Here is a 15755-nt window from a genome sequence, read left to right on the forward strand (position 1 = left end):
AATCAGAAGGCGTATATAAATAAATATATATATATATATATATATATATATATATATATATATATATATATATATATATATATATATATATATATATATATATATATATATATATATATATATATATATATATATATATATATATATATATATATATATATATATATATATATATATATATATATATATATATACATTGTACTGACGTATTGGGTCATGCGCCGATTAGGCTTCTCGTATGCTTCTTCAGGGTTTGCTTCCATTAAAACTTTTCTCCAATTCGCGCAAGCTATGTGCTCACGAAAGTTGGAAAGTGTAGAAGGATTAATGCCCCTATAAGTATATTGTTTACACCTTCTTTTAAGGTTAAGTGTGAGGTTCACTGATAGAAAAATACGTAGGTAAGCGCTGATCTGTAGACTGATTACACCGGATGTTAGGCGACCAGGATCATGATTTGTTATGACAACATCTAATAATACTTCTGCTTCTTCTGTCACTCTCGTTTGCGCATTTATGGCATTCAGACAGCAGTGAATATTTAACACTCTATCTAGTTCTCGTTTCACAATGCAGTTTGATAAGATATTTATACTTAGGTCAACGCCGAGTACAATATTGTACTTATGCTTGTTCACAAATTCAAGAAGAGCATTTTAAAAAGAAAATAATAAACTCCTATCGCCATAGGGAGGACGATAGCACGCAGTAAACACATATGAACGACATTTGACCGTAACTACATCGTAATGCTCGTTAATAGAACAAAATTCAACCAGCAGCTCAGATTCCATATCTTCTAATACCAACGCGCCCCCTCGTTTACCCTGGTGGTTCAAGCAGTAACTCTTAAATGTCGACATGTTAAACCCATCGTCATCTGAAACAAAACCAGGTTTCTGGGAACATGACAACATGAATCGGCAGCTTCACTTGAGCAAGAGAACACCCGAGGTCATCCTGCCTGCTTCTCCCTGAGCGAAGATTAAAATTAACAAGTTTAAACCCTGCCGCGAACTTCTGCAGAGAAAAGCGAGGTCCGAAGTACAGGCCGCATTTTGAAAGAAAATCAGGCATTGAAAATTAAAACTGAAAATAACTGAACAAAAGTCAGATATGGCACTTACATCAAGAGTTGGCCAACTTAGAGAGATCCTCTGTGCCATGGATGACAAATGCATTCTCCCTTTCCGCCTATAGCTCTGTTAGGCCAGGATATACGTAGCGAAAGCGCGGCGACTTCTGGATCGGAAGAGTTAATATATCAAACTCGTCCATTTTATCCTCCTCCTCCTCCTCATGATTAAACCTTCAGCCGTCATGGCGGAGTGGTAGCGTCTCGGTCTCCAACGCCTAAGGCCTTGGTTCGATTGCCAGCCTCAACACAGGTTTTTTTTTTTTTATGCAGTGAGTGTGCGGGGGTTTCAGTAGCTCTCATAGGTACCGCCACCGAATGCGTTGGTTAGCTGTAAAGCGCGTAAGGGCGGGTAAGGGTGAGGGCGGCTCCGCGGCGAGGCGCGTGGTGTGACGTCATGATAGATGGCGCGGCGAGCGCACGGCGTCCGCCCAGCTGTTTTGGTTGCTAGGAAACGGCTCAAGGTCTGTCTCTGTGCCTCCCCGGAGCACCGCCACAGCGAAATCGCGAATTCGTGGCCAGTAAATCTTTCGCTTTAAAAGAAGAGTTCGTAGTTCTCAAGCCTTTCCGTCCCTCGAGCGACTTGTTGCGAAGCGCCCGGCACGAGAAACTCAATACAATTGTGGGAACTTTCTCCATTTTGGCAGGTAGTCGCTGAAAATTATTCATGTAACTCGACTGTAGCTATGGAAAATTGAATTTTTTTCAGCTAATTTCAATTTTGTTAGCAAGTCTTCATCTAGCGAAACAAGAATACCGTCCACTTTAATGTTGTGCATCCTGCTATATAGCTGCAGTTCATTTAACGACATTTTCAACTGGTCAACGATATTTCTATCGCAGCATTTCTCTTGTAGCTTCTGGACACGCTTTTCAAGGTTGGGTATGTTGTTCCTGCTTCTCTAAGAGGGCGTCATATTTTGCCAGCATCGCTTCGATAAATGCCTTTACTTCGTGAACTTCAGACGGCAAACGCCAAAGTGCGTCCAACTTTTGAACAATATCTGCGATATTTGCAGCGAGGTCTACATAGACGGACACTTTACATTCTGGTTTTGCCTTCAAGTGGCGGCAAGGCCACGATTTGCGACCGGCTTCACCTTTAGATTTAAAGGTTTTCTCTGACCTTCCCGGGCAAGTACCAAGATGATAGCCGCACTTACATTCGCCGCACAGCAGGAACTAGTCGTCAGCAGTTACCGCTTGGTCGCAAGATGAGCATATCTCAGACATATTGGGCACAATGCACGAATAATCACAGGAAACAAACAAGCAGTTTGGCAGCAGCGACGGAAGAGCGGGAGATCAAAAACAGATCAACAAAAATCTTCAGACAGCACAAGCCTGGAAAACAAAGTAGTAGCTGATTAGGTGGGCGTCCTCGCACTACCGCCGCTTCCGCCAAAATGCCTCGGCTGCGATTGCAGCCACCAGGAGCACAGCGCAAGCGCGCAGATAATGTGACGTCAGTCTTCAGTTCACGTGGGGTCGAAGCAGTTCTTGGAAGAAAAGGGCTTGGTTCCTGGCCTGGAACCCGAAGTACGGCCCGATTAGCTGGGCGTCCTCGCGCTACCATCGCTGCCGCCAAAATAAACACATTAACAAACCGGCACAGCTGCAGGCGCGATTTGGTCCGTCTTTAGGCTCGTTTGTAGCTTCTTGTGGGTCTGACAGTTGTTTTCAGCTCCCACCCGGAGCTGCAACCAAATGATGTACTGGGTAAACAGGCGAACCATGCGAAAGCGGTTGAGTGAGGAAATTACTGCCAGGCACAATACGCTTTTACGAACCTCGCATACAGAACATTCATGCTCCACATACTGTACTACACTGCGGAAACATTTCCTAATGATTTCCAAGCATTCCTCCATTCGCCAAAAAGTTATCATCTGCACCGTAAAAATCCGAATACACGGCCGACAGCGAGCCCTCATAAAAATGGTCTATAGACTGTCTATAGACTTCTTACTGACTATATTGCCTTCCTACAGATATTTCTTTTTGTCTATTCGTCTATAGACAAAAATCTACTAAAAGTGTATGGCCATAAATCTATAGATTGTCTATAGACTGTCTATAGGATTTGCATTGCCTATGACTGTTCTATAGGGTTTGTCTACAGAGACTCTATACACTTTATAAACAAAAGTCTATGGACAGTCTATAGACTGTCTAAAGAAGTTTTTAAGGGAGGGAGCCTAAGAAAAGGATGTAGAGCTCGCTGTGTGAAGGCGTTTAAAGGTTGTTAGGTTGTTAATCCTATTAAACTCGTTCTTTTCGTACACGGCAGTGTTACCGACGCTGGATGTTTTCTTTTACAGGTGGCTTCGGTGAACTGGCTTCATCTTTGCTTTTTCGTAGCCCTGTCCGTCTTGCTGTACGCGCTTATCGCGTCACAAATGAAGAAGCCGAAAATTCCTAAAGGAAAAACACTGCCGCCGGGCCCGCCAGCTCTACCTTTGATCGGTCACTTGCCACTTCTGAGGAAAATTTTTGACCATAATGCATGCATGGAGTACTCAAAAAAATATGGAGCGGTCATCAGGTGAGTTGCATTTCAGCACTGAATAAATAGCAGGAATAAATTAAGAAATAATATAGATAACCTAAAACCATAGGACTTAGTGTTTCTCCATAAACGAGGAAAGAAGGGAAACCATAAAAGGCCAAAAAAAAACCCTTAGCAGCAATAAGGCCAATTTCCCACAGGAAATTTCGCGAAGTTTCTGATTGTTTGCTTACTATTGTATAAGGATGTTAAAATAACCATCTTCTATTTGCTTCTGTTTTGCAACCCAGTTATGCAACCCTCTCACATAAAACTCCAGTCGGAGGCCATGAGGTATTTGAATCGATAAATATATATATATATATATATATATATATATATATATATATATATATATATATATATATATATATATATATATATATATATATATATATATATATATATGTGTGTGTGTGTGTGTTTATGTATATATGTATATATATACGTATATATATATATATATATATATATATATATATATATACGTGTATATATATATATATATATATATATATATATATATATATATATATATATATATATATATATATATATATATATATATATATATATATATATATATATATATATATATATATATATATATATATATATATATAGTTAGTAACCCTGGATGAAGAAAATTTCTGGTCCCCAAGAAACTCTGCATAACTAAGTAGCTCTTGCAATCGAAAAAAAGAAAGATGTTCTTTAAAGTGAAGTAAAGGCAACCAAAGGAATATTTTTTTTGTTTGCTGGCAGCCTCAAGTGCCATCAAAAAATCGGCCCAACACGACGAAGCGCGCAAGATGAGATTGCACCGAAAGTTCCTGTATGAGCTTACAGTGAGACACCATTTATGCCAAAATCCTTGTGGCCTATGCTTACAGCTAATCAGCCTGAATAATAGCATATAGTTGTTACACTGCCTGTCTGCACCAATAGATGGCACAAGCGACTTCTTTTACTTTTCAGTGAACTCTTTAAGACCGCGGCTGCACTGAACATGAGTGGGTAACTGCTAAGAGACATCGCGAAATGCAATAGCTTTTCAGACGCGTCAAGCACCCGTTAATCTACCCTTTTGTTTGCAAAAAACTCATCCCAAAGACATGCTTTTACGTCCAAATTACGGCACATCGATGTCTGCGACATAATCAGACATTAGCATAACCTAATGTTACAAAACTACAACATGTGAAACTGAATTTCTTTCTCTGCCTCCAAAATAAACCCTTCACCGATATTTTTTAACAAGACAGCGTTAAAGATCCTATTTGTCAGAAAATCCGGTGTCGGTGTTGTCGGCGTCGGCAATGCCGTCGTTGTGAGCGAAAAATCACGAGCATGGCTCTGGCAGGTGGTCCCCGGAGACCAACTTACGAAGCAGGTGAGCCACCTAGATCACGTAACTTTGCGGCTTCATCACAGCCTGCCCACCGGATGGTGAGTAAACTGCCCACCGTGGCAGGTGGCAGTTACATTAATGATTGGTCGCTCGGAAAGAGCAACCTGAGCCGCACGAGCCCCCACGGGTAGCAGCACCTGTCATCGCAGGGCAGCAGCATATTGTTTAACCGCTGGGGCACTGCACCAGGAGTGGTATGAGGACTCCCAGGCAACTATGAATGTAAAGTAGCGAATGACCTTCTGCATATATGGGAATTAACTCATTAACCCTATCGCGTCATACACTTAAGGCGGAGTTCAAGTGTGCCCTCCAATTTGTTTTCGTTAGGATTGTGGAAACATCGCAACTATACTAATTTTCACGACATTATTTAAGGAAATTGAAACGTTGCTGATAAATGGAAATATTTTCTGCCTCGTCACTGACAAGTGTTTGTAAAGCCCTCTTACAGGAAAAAAAATGTTCACATGAACAAAGCGGAACAAATTAATTAAACAATAGTTGGTGACTTCGTAAAACAAAAATAAAGAACTGAAGTGCATGTGCCTCTCACTGTGAGCCTAATATAAATATTCTTTTTAGGAACTGGCACTTGGCTGCAACCAAATTTAAAGACAGGCGATGCTCCTATTTTAGAGCCTCCAGCATGACACCTGCTAATGAACAAGCTTCCCATTCAGGTTATCAAATTTATGGGCACAGATCTGCTGATGTTTTGGGGCAGTGCGTCAGCGGGAAGTTTCCTAAACACTGCAGGAGAGTTGAAATCTGAGTCAGTTGGTACACAGTCTTGAAAAATAAGCCAGCCAAAAGACGAGGACTAAGAATAGACGAGGCACACACAGCAGCCTCGTTTGTTCCTTAGTCCTCGTCTTTTGGCTGGCTTATTTTTCAATTCCTAAGCACATCACATGCAACGTACGTATGTCGGACCCAGCCCATATCTTCGGGCTCTCCTCTAACGGCAACATGCGCGTCTGAAATGCAGAGACTGCACAAGTGAGAAGCGAAGTGCAGGCAGAGTGCGGTCACGCATCAGTTCTAACCGCCCCCCCCCCCCCCTCCTCTAGCGTGCACCCGATCCGAAAACGACAAAGCAGGGCGAGGCGCGTCCCCAGCGATCATTTTATTTTCGTCCATGAAAAAATTCATCTGAAAAACTTTCTTTGCGTCCAAATTCTTGGCCGATCCCCCTGTGTGGGCATGTGCCATTGTATGAGGATGACAACAACAACAACAACAAAGCCATCCCTGGGTTGTCGCGGTATGTGTGTTATCACAGCTGTTCGATAAAAGCCATTGCTCAAGAAATGCTTTCTTGCCTAGCACCGCTTATGAAGCGCTAAATGCGATGTAGCTCGCAAGGTGAAAGAAAACATTCATGTATAGTAGCTTTCTTTACAATTTTCGAAGATATTGCAGCCAGGTATAAAGTTGTTTTCGGATAAAAAGACGAAATTCACGCTGCATAGGCAGTACAAGCTATTTCAGATGGCATTAGCATACTGTGTACTGTGAACACCAGTGTTCCGAAAATGGAACATCGGAGAAACCCACGTAGTCATTGTATGTGGCTATATTTTTTTTTGTGGTTACTTTGGAAAGCATACATGATTTAAAACAAATTTTTTCTCTGACATATTGTTTCATTGTGCGGCATTTAAGAGGCTAATGACGTATTTTTCTTCCAGTTCCTTGGAACCAAAAACCAATTTTAGCGCATTACAATTACTAGTGCTCTTTGAGATAATGAAGAAATTGTGCGATAATATTCGTTCCTACATTTTGACTTATTTATCTAGATTCCAAGTTGGAGGGAAAAATATTATTGTTTTGAACGACTTCGAATCAATCAAGGAAGTATTGACACGAAAAGAAGTTCTGTACCGCACGGAAAATTTCATTCTGCGTCGTTTTGGAGTGAACGGTGAGCACCACGCATGTATAGTGCGTTGCTTTAGTGATGGCCTCAAACAATTACTATAATTTTACTCCGACATTTGACAACTCGTAGTACACCAGACAGCGGAGATAGCATGGCTATAAACGTGAGTCAGCAGCCGCAACGCGTTGAACTGCTCAAAACGAAGGCAGTGCCCTTGACATGATCATTTCAGCACATTGACATGCAAGAGAAACGACGGTACAGTGCTTCCTTTTACTAACACTAGTCTGCTAAATGTAAACGCGCAAGAGCTGTCACGTGTCTTAAAGAAGTGAAGTTTATCTCTCAATGTGTGACGTTACCATCTGTTAATCTCACTTCAACGTTGGATGATAGTAGCATTTTAAAAAGCCTGAAAGCCTGCCGGAAGCTCTTCGCCACTCGTCCTTTCTGTATTGCGCTGAATTAGAGTGGTGCCGCGTCACTGCATACGAAGTGCTGCCAATCACATGCCCTTTCATGTGGGAACGAAGTGAAGACCCACTTCACAAATAAAATTAGCTGCGGTTCAACTACTGCTGAACCTGGTTAGAGAGCGAAAGCTGGGCTGTATCGGGCAAGTAGGCGTGGCGTGGAGTCTGTATAACGTTGAGTGCGTTCCGCACACCGCATGGCCAGCGCGCCCACCCTGCCACCCTGGCAAGTGGCAGTTAAATTAATGGTTAATCGTGAGAGGCTATTCACTCAATGAACGCTGCGGCCTATTCCTGCAGTGTCGCGTGTCTGCCACAACGTTGTCAGCGCTAACGCATGCAGCCCACACCTCTCTCTCACCACCGCCACGTACCTCAAAACGCGATTGAGGCCTCCACTGACCAGGGGAGCCAGTTATCCGCTCTTCCTTTCCTCAAAATCATCGGAGTCAACATAGTCAGCGGGAACGTCAATGAACACAATAAACGCCGCCGTCCTATAGAAACAAAGGCGAGCGCTCGGTTTCAGCTTCGGCGTTGGCTGAGTGACGTCATACCTGTCACGTGGTTCAAGGTCGGTTCAAGGTCAAACGCGCGCGCACAGTGCACACGGCGAAATAGGCCGCAGCGTTCAGTGGGTGGCCAACCTCTCGCGATCAACCACTGACCACCTCCTGCAGCGTGGCAGAATGGGCGCGTTGCCTATCCAGTGTGCGGAACGCACTCAACCCTACAGACGGCAAGCCGCGTCTGCTTGCCCGACTGAAGGTCGTTGAAGGTCATTCTCCGGCCTACCCGACGACTGCTTTACCTAGGGTAGTGAAGCTTTTCGCTTCAAAACAGAGCAGAAAATGAAAATACAACTGCATAGCAACAATAAAGAGGCAGCATGGTGATCTCTAACTGAGCGGCCCCAAGTGCAGTACCAAGCCTCCTTGGGCAGATAATCGCCAGTTGGCAATGCTAGGAGGGGTTGCGCACCACATCCGACACACAGCCGGCAGATTTGAGAAAAGTTCTTCAGAACCCTTTATGACAGAACTCGCCTGCACAGAGAGAGATTGCATATTCAAGTATATATACAAGTGAAAGAGAGCACAGCTCATACAATACCTGTGTGTGAGCTGTGGTATCGAGATGTTCAAAAATTGCTAGGACGGTGTGTTAGAGCACGGCTTCTCAAGGAGCATTCTTGTGGACTTCCAAGTTGATAGTAGCGGCGTGAATGAGCTACGGTAGCATGATTAACCGCTGTCGGTAGGTGATAAGGTTTGGTTTAGTTTATGGTGTTTAACTACCCATATCGACTCAGGCTGTGAGGGACGCCGTAGTGGAGGGCTCCGCAAATTTCGACCGCCTGGGCTTCTTTAACTTGCACTCACAATGTACAGTGCACGACCCTGTGGCATTTCGCCTCGGTTGACATGCGACCGCCGCGGCCGGGATCGAACCTGCGTCTTTCGGGTCAGCAGCCGATCACCATACCCACTGAGCCACCACGGTGACATGGCATGTTATTAGACTGTAGAGCAAGGTTAATGAAATGCTTCCTTTTCCATTGTGGCTGCATGCTTAGGCTTTCTAGCAATTAAGCTTTATAATTTTCACGCTGCGAAAAATTTTCGTTTTATTACATTAAAGACCCCGTCAGAGGTATTACATAAGGGTCATATTTGGGCACCTGTACCTCTAAGGCAGTGCGCCGTTCGAAGTACTCCTCGAGAACGAATGCTGGAAAGCCGTTTATTTCTCAAGTGATGTGACATAAGCCTTGTCCCTGCAGGCATTGTGACGCTGAACGGCGACGCTTGGCAAGAAAACCGCAGGTTCTGCCTCCATGTACTTCGTGACTTGGGCTTTGGACGAAAGTCAATGGAGGAACATGTAAAGGTAAGCAATAATATTTAATAATAATTGGTTTTTGGAGGGGAAGGAAATGGCGCAGTATCTGTCTAGTATATCGTTGGACACCTGAACCGCGCCGTAAGGAAAGGGATAAAGGAGGGAGTGAAAGAAGAAAGGAAGAAAGAGGTGCTGTAGTGGAGGGCTCCGGAATAATTTCGGCCACCTGGGGATCTTAAAGTGTACTGACATCGCACAGCACACGGGCGCCTTAGCGTTTTGCCTCCATAAAAACGCAGCCGCCGCGTTCGGTTTTCAACCCGGGAACTCCGGATCAGTAGCCGGAGTTTCCGGGTTCGAAGCCGACCGCGGCGGCTGCGTTTTTATGGAGGCAATGAAATTCAGGCTTCAGAACATCTATTGCCGCAAGTTAAGTTCGACCGTAATTCTATATCCCTGATTTCCGCAATAATGCACGCTTTTTCTACTTTAAAGAATTTCTTATTTCACTGCCAGTAAGCTGGGTACTGCGTGTCTTAAAAGCTGTTGTAGTGCATGTCACGAAAAAGCTGATTTTTAATCAAAGTATTCACAAATAAGCCCACCATTCAATCTCATGCGGGTTTATTAGTCTGCACCAAAACATGTCAGGTTTTGTTAGCTGAAATGACTACCTTTAACCTGCCTAATTTTTCCTTGTCATTTTAGGAAGAGGCCCGATACCTAACAGAAAAGATACTAGACCTACGTGGTGCACCTTTGGAAGTTAGGAAGTACCTGGTCCCGAGCATGTCCAACAACATAACAGCTCTCGTCTTCGGCAGCCGCTACCCGTTCGAAGACTACAGGCGCAAGTTTCTTGATGAAACGCTCGCAAAGGCTTTAAAGATTGTTGCATCCGGACCACTCTTTACGTTTCTACCCCGCTGGACTTTCAGCGTGGCTGAGCTGCTTCCGTTCACTAGCATCAGCACCATCAGAAGTACTTTGGGCGACATTTTCCGCTTCATCACGTAAGTATGACCAAAGAGTTGATGACGCATTAGAATCCATCCAAGTGCAGATTTCTAAACTTGGTACTAGATTTTTTGCCACAAGTCCAGACTTCCACAACACTACGCGGTTTTTTTTTAATGTAAACATAGGAACGGCTTTGCTTAACGATGTACAAAGCGCTCTCAGGCATGGCAAATTTTTTCTAGTTTAGCACGTCAGATGTGGAAAAAAAGGGCATCGGATGCATACACCATTGCAAAATGCGAAAAATTTCGGCATTTTTGAAAGAAGCAACAAAGCTATCGCTACTGAGTATCTCCAAGCGTCACTTTCTAGCGTTAGCTGCATGCTGCTACGGCTTTTCTTTCAATATAATGGCTCATCACAAATGCATTAACTTTAATTTACCAGCGTAAACTTGAATTTCGGCTACATTTTTAAAGCGGAATCCTGCTTGTAGTATTCTTACACGAAAAACTCTGGACACACATTAAGCCGATGCAATTATCTTAAAATTTCTCTTCTTTTATCTACATTTTCTTATATTTCTTTGTTTCGTATATTTTGATTCCATTGCAAATGTTTGCTTTCCCGATCTTGATCCCCTGTGCAGTCTTACAAACTTCTTCCTTGTCCTATTAGTTCCTAAAGACTGTGAGCTAATAAGCTAACGCAGTGCTGTTTATAGAATGTCGCGGATTGAAAATGCTTTGTCAACGTTAAATTCTTTATTGCCTTTTGTTTACGCTTTCTACAGCTGCGATTTTATTTTTATTTTTGACAGTAATAATGAAGCAGACATTACAACCTCCCTACCTCGCTTCGCCAGCTTTTGCTTATGATCGAAGATTAAATGGGGAAAATAAGGCACTGGCTACTTTTGCATTACTCCAGATACATGATGGTTACCGTTTACTGACGCAAAACGGGCTTCCATTTTACAACGAAAGCTGTTAAAGATTCGTTCCTTAGCTTGGGCGCCGTAGTAATAGCAGAAGTCGGCGTAACCGCAAGTTGGTAACCCCGGCAACCAACGGGCTAGCGTGGAAGAGGGGAAAGAAAAGTTGCGATAATGTCCCTCATGACGTCATAAGAATGCGCGATGCCAACGCACTACGCTGAGTGGTCCGAACCGAGGGATTTTATGACCGACATCATAGTTCCTGTCCCTCAAAACTCATCCCACTTAAGTGACGACCTCCCGAAACACGTATGTAGCCTTCGTCTTTCCGAAAAAGGCCCGGTTAATAATTAATAATTGGCTTTTGGGGGCAAGGAAATGGCGCAGTATCTGTCTCATATATCGTTGGACACCTGAACCGCGCCGTAGGGGAAGGGATAAAGGAGGGAGTGAAAGAAGAGAGGAACAATGAGGTCCCGTAGTGGAGGGCTCCGGAATAATTTCGACCACCTGGGGATCTTTAACGTGCACTGACATCGCACAGCACACGGGCGCCTTAGCGTTTTTCCTCCATAAAAACGCAGCTTCCGCGGTCGGGTTCGAACCCGGGAACTCCGGATCAGTAGTCGAGCGCCCTAACCACTGAGCCACCGCGGCGGGTAAAAAGGCCCGGTTCAAACACCTTTCCAGCCACTTCTCCGATCACAACGCTTCCTTAATGACTATGAAGGAGTGGGAGAGAAGTGATACTGAAAGACTATGTCTGAAAATTAAAAGCAGTAGACTATAACTGCCTATGGGTATATGCATGTCGATATAAAATTATTTACCTCAATATATCGCAGAATTAAAATACCTCAGCAGCCATCGCTGATGGTCGCGTCACACCGCGGTAACCAATCTGTGAGTTTTTTTCATAATTTTTTTTTTTCCTGGGAAGGAGTAATGACGATATATTTCATATTTCCTCTACAGCGTCTGTACCGTGCAGAGCGCGAAACACGGCATGCACTTTAACAACGCGATGTTTTCCCTTGCTTTCAGTGAACAAGTCAAGCAGCATGAAGACACAATTGACGAAAACAGCAACAGAGATTTTATTGATGGATATATCAACAAGATGAAGGAGCATAAAGATAACCCTGACTCTTTCTTCAAAAGTAAGCCCCTCTGATGACAGTTAAACTAGCTACAAAACAGGGCATGTTGGGGCAGTTTCTGCTCTTTCTGTTTGCATACTGTCTAGCAAGCTCTGAAGCGCTTTGGGCAACACGAAGTCATCTGGCATGTGGAGTTTAATCTTATGAAGAGGAAAGTGGGCCACGTGCGACGCCGTGGTGGAAAGCTACAGAATATATATACGACGTGGACTTGTTACCGCCCAATGGGCTCTGCACAGCAGACGGAAATTTTTGCATTATGATTCCAACGGCATATGGCCATTGTGACAGGGCTCGACCTTGCGACTCAGGGCTCAGCAATGGAACGCCATAGCTACTGGTCCACAGCGCTAGGTGACTGAATCAGTTAGTGTAATTCTGCCAAAGTGTAAAAAGTCATTTTGAAGCAACAGCGGTCGCCGACGACATTCATAACAGCTAATATGCACTCTACTTTTAATTTTAGACAAGAAATTATGGTTTGCTTTCCCGATGCTTTCGTATCCCCAAGAAAGACAGGTTTTGAAACTAAATGTACTACTGCAGACACATAAATGCTTCAAGGCCAAATCACATATTAAGTGCCGCAACTATAATAGATGAACACACGCTCAAGCGATCTTCGTTGAGGCCATAGTGTAGGCGACGTCTCCTCTCTACAAAAATTCTACGCTTTCGTTGTCAAAATTAGGAAACATGCAGGGGGGGGGGGGGGGGGGGTGAAACAACGCAAGCAAATATCCCCGCAGCTTACCAGCTTTAATGAACTGCTATGCTCCGTGGTTACCAAATAAAGCAAAGCATTTCCCTTTGTCACTTAATAAACGCCTTCTAAGGACGTCAGGAGTGAGCTGTGGGTGGTAATAGTCAACACATGCTTCCTCTCTAGTGTGCTCTTTATTCTTGCCTCTATCCTCCCATCCCCGTCTCTGAGAGCTGCGAAGAGAACCACAGCTGCCCTTCATTCACCTGACTTTGTTTCCTCAGTTTTATTCTTGCTCGTTGTCACGCGTTTTAAGCTGCAGTGACCCTTGCGCCAATGATCTCAACATTTCGCCCCATTCCATGCATTTTTTGCAGTGGGAAATCTGCTTGGCAACGTCCTGAATTTCTTCGGTGCCGGATCGAACACTGTTATTCTGACGATTAACTGGCATCTCCTTAACTGCGCCGGGAAAGTGGACTCCGTGCAGCGCGTTATACAAGAGGAGATTGACAGCGTCATAGGGAGAGAGCGACAGCCTTGTTGGGAAGACCACAAGAAGATGCCCTTCACCGTGGCCACCATCTGGGAGATGTACCGGTGGCGTACAGTGGCGCCGCTGGGCGTCCCGAGGGAGTGAGTCATTAGAGTCGCGTGCATGCGTCTGCGTGGCTGCATTGCTGTTTCCCGGGTTATGAGGAGGCGACTTATTTGCCTCAGCATCCGGATAACCGCCATGAATGGCACGCCACGCCGCATGTTCCCCACTGTCTTAAGCGTCTTCCTCACGGTGTTTTTCTGAGGGTACGGCAAAGAATGCCGTAACATTTCAATGTTTTCTTCCTCTCCCCTATTAGTTTATGGACATGTTAGTTTTTTCTGTATCCAGCTTAACACCCTGTAATGAAATACGCACTCTGATATAAATGATACCAGGTTTATTGAAGGAAAACAGCTGCTAGTGCGTAAATATAGCTGTGCAATAATTTGTAGGAGGAGGAGGAAGAAGAGAAAAGGCAGGGAGGAAAGGGGTGAGGGGTTAAAGAAACGAAAGAGGAAGGAGAGTAGCAGAAAAATTGAAGTCAATATGAAAAGTCAACGTTCGTTAAAGTCACAGCCTATCGTGCAGGCCCGAAGTTCGCAAGAACCGGAGTACTGCCTTGGAGGCCTTTACCTCCTACGGTCGCCGCTGCCAGTGGCCGAGAACTTCATTTCTGTCAGAGGGCGTAGATCTAGACGCTCCAGTGCAAGGCGGAGCGACTGCCCTTCGGCGCTGTAGGCAGGGCAGTCACAAAGGATGTGGGATATAGTATCGTCATACCCGCAGATGGCACATGCAGGGCTATCAGCCATACCGATTAAGAACGAGTAATGGTTGGTGAAAGCTACGCCAAGCCACAGGCGACACAGAAATGTTTCCTCACGTCGTGGTAGGCAGGATGGAAGCCGGAACTTCAGATCTGGGTCCAAGGATTTTAAACGTGAATAGGAGAATTGGCCCCAATTCCACGCGGCAAGTGTGATGTCCCGCGCAAGTGCGCGAAGCTTGCCCGCTCCGTCTGATCTCGAAATGGGGATCGACACAAAATCGCTGTCCTGGTGAGCAGTTCGCGCGGCCTCATCCGCGCGGTGATTGGCGGCTATGCCGCTGTGCCCCGGTAGCCATTGGTAGATAACGTCGTGCCCTTTATTTATGGCACAGTGATGTAGTTGTCGGATTTCCGCGACCAGTTGTTCATGGGCTCCATGGCGAAGAGCAGCTTGTAAGCATTGGAGGGCAGTTTTGGAATCGGTGAAAATAGATCCCTGCTGAGGGTGCTTCTGATTGATGTGTTCAATGGCGACGCGAAGAGCAGTGAGTTCTGCACCCGTCAAAGAAGTCTGGTCAGCTATCCTAACTCTAATTTCTGTAGTCCTTGCGGGGATGACCAAGCAGCCAGAAGAACTAATAGGGCTCACTCAACCGTCGTCGTAGATGTGCACCCGGTTTGCATGGTGCCCATGGAAATATTCAAGAGTGACTTGTTTTAGTTCTATCGACGATAAATCGATCTTCTTCCTGATGCCAGGTATTGAAAGAAGCACACGGGGATTGTGCAGGTTTCAAAGTGGCGAGGACGGTCTAGAGGCGGGTGTAAACTGGGACGGCAGAATGGCGTGATGTGCATCCATCAATGGTGTTTGTAAACGATGTGCGAGGCCTGGTAATAGGATGGCTGGCAAGATGGTGAGAGGGAACCCGGGATATGTGTCGAAAATGTGCCCCCAGTGCGTCAACTGCTAGGTAGGTAGACATTGGATACTCCTGGGCGATGAGTACAGATGCAGCCAATAATTTGTAATTTCTTGCATAACTCAAGGAGCGAATGCCTAACTTTGTACCAAAACTTATGCCGCGTCTAACTGCTCACCTCAGTTCTTTTATTGTTGTTTCTTGTCTGCAGAGCTGCCGCGGACACGGAATACAAGGGAAACTTTATTCCCAAGGGAAGTGTGATTCTTGCTAATATAGCAGCCGTTCACATGAACCCGGACATCTGGAATGATCCTGACGAGTTTAATCCGCGTCGCTTCTTGAAAGAGGATGGCTCTAGTCTCATAACCAAGCCGGAACAGCTCATTCCCTTCTCCATTGGTACGTACAACTTGGGAAAAATTGCTTTGCTATCAAAATATCAGCTTCTTTTGCTGCTACACG

The 15755-nt window shown here is 44.7% G+C and overlaps 1 protein-coding gene across 1 annotated transcript in view; it reads left to right on the forward strand.

Moving 5' to 3' along the window:
• The window catches only part of LOC144129934 (uncharacterized), a 38366-nt gene that overhangs the window by 3220 nt on the left and 19391 nt on the right, over positions 1–15755 (forward strand). The window contains exons 2-8 of the mRNA XM_077663990.1: positions 3457–3680; positions 6900–7024; positions 9239–9345; positions 10006–10310; positions 12239–12354; positions 13435–13693; positions 15502–15692. Coding sequence (XP_077520116.1) covers positions 3457–3680; positions 6900–7024; positions 9239–9345; positions 10006–10310; positions 12239–12354; positions 13435–13693; positions 15502–15692 — 1327 coding nt within the window. The remainder of the gene's footprint in view (positions 1–3456; positions 3681–6899; positions 7025–9238; positions 9346–10005; positions 10311–12238; positions 12355–13434; positions 13694–15501; positions 15693–15755) is intronic.

This window comes from Amblyomma americanum, chromosome 4 (genome assembly GCF_052857255.1).
Source record: "Amblyomma americanum isolate KBUSLIRL-KWMA chromosome 4, ASM5285725v1, whole genome shotgun sequence".
In the NCBI taxonomy this organism is placed as follows: Eukaryota; Metazoa; Arthropoda; class Arachnida; order Ixodida; family Ixodidae; genus Amblyomma; species Amblyomma americanum.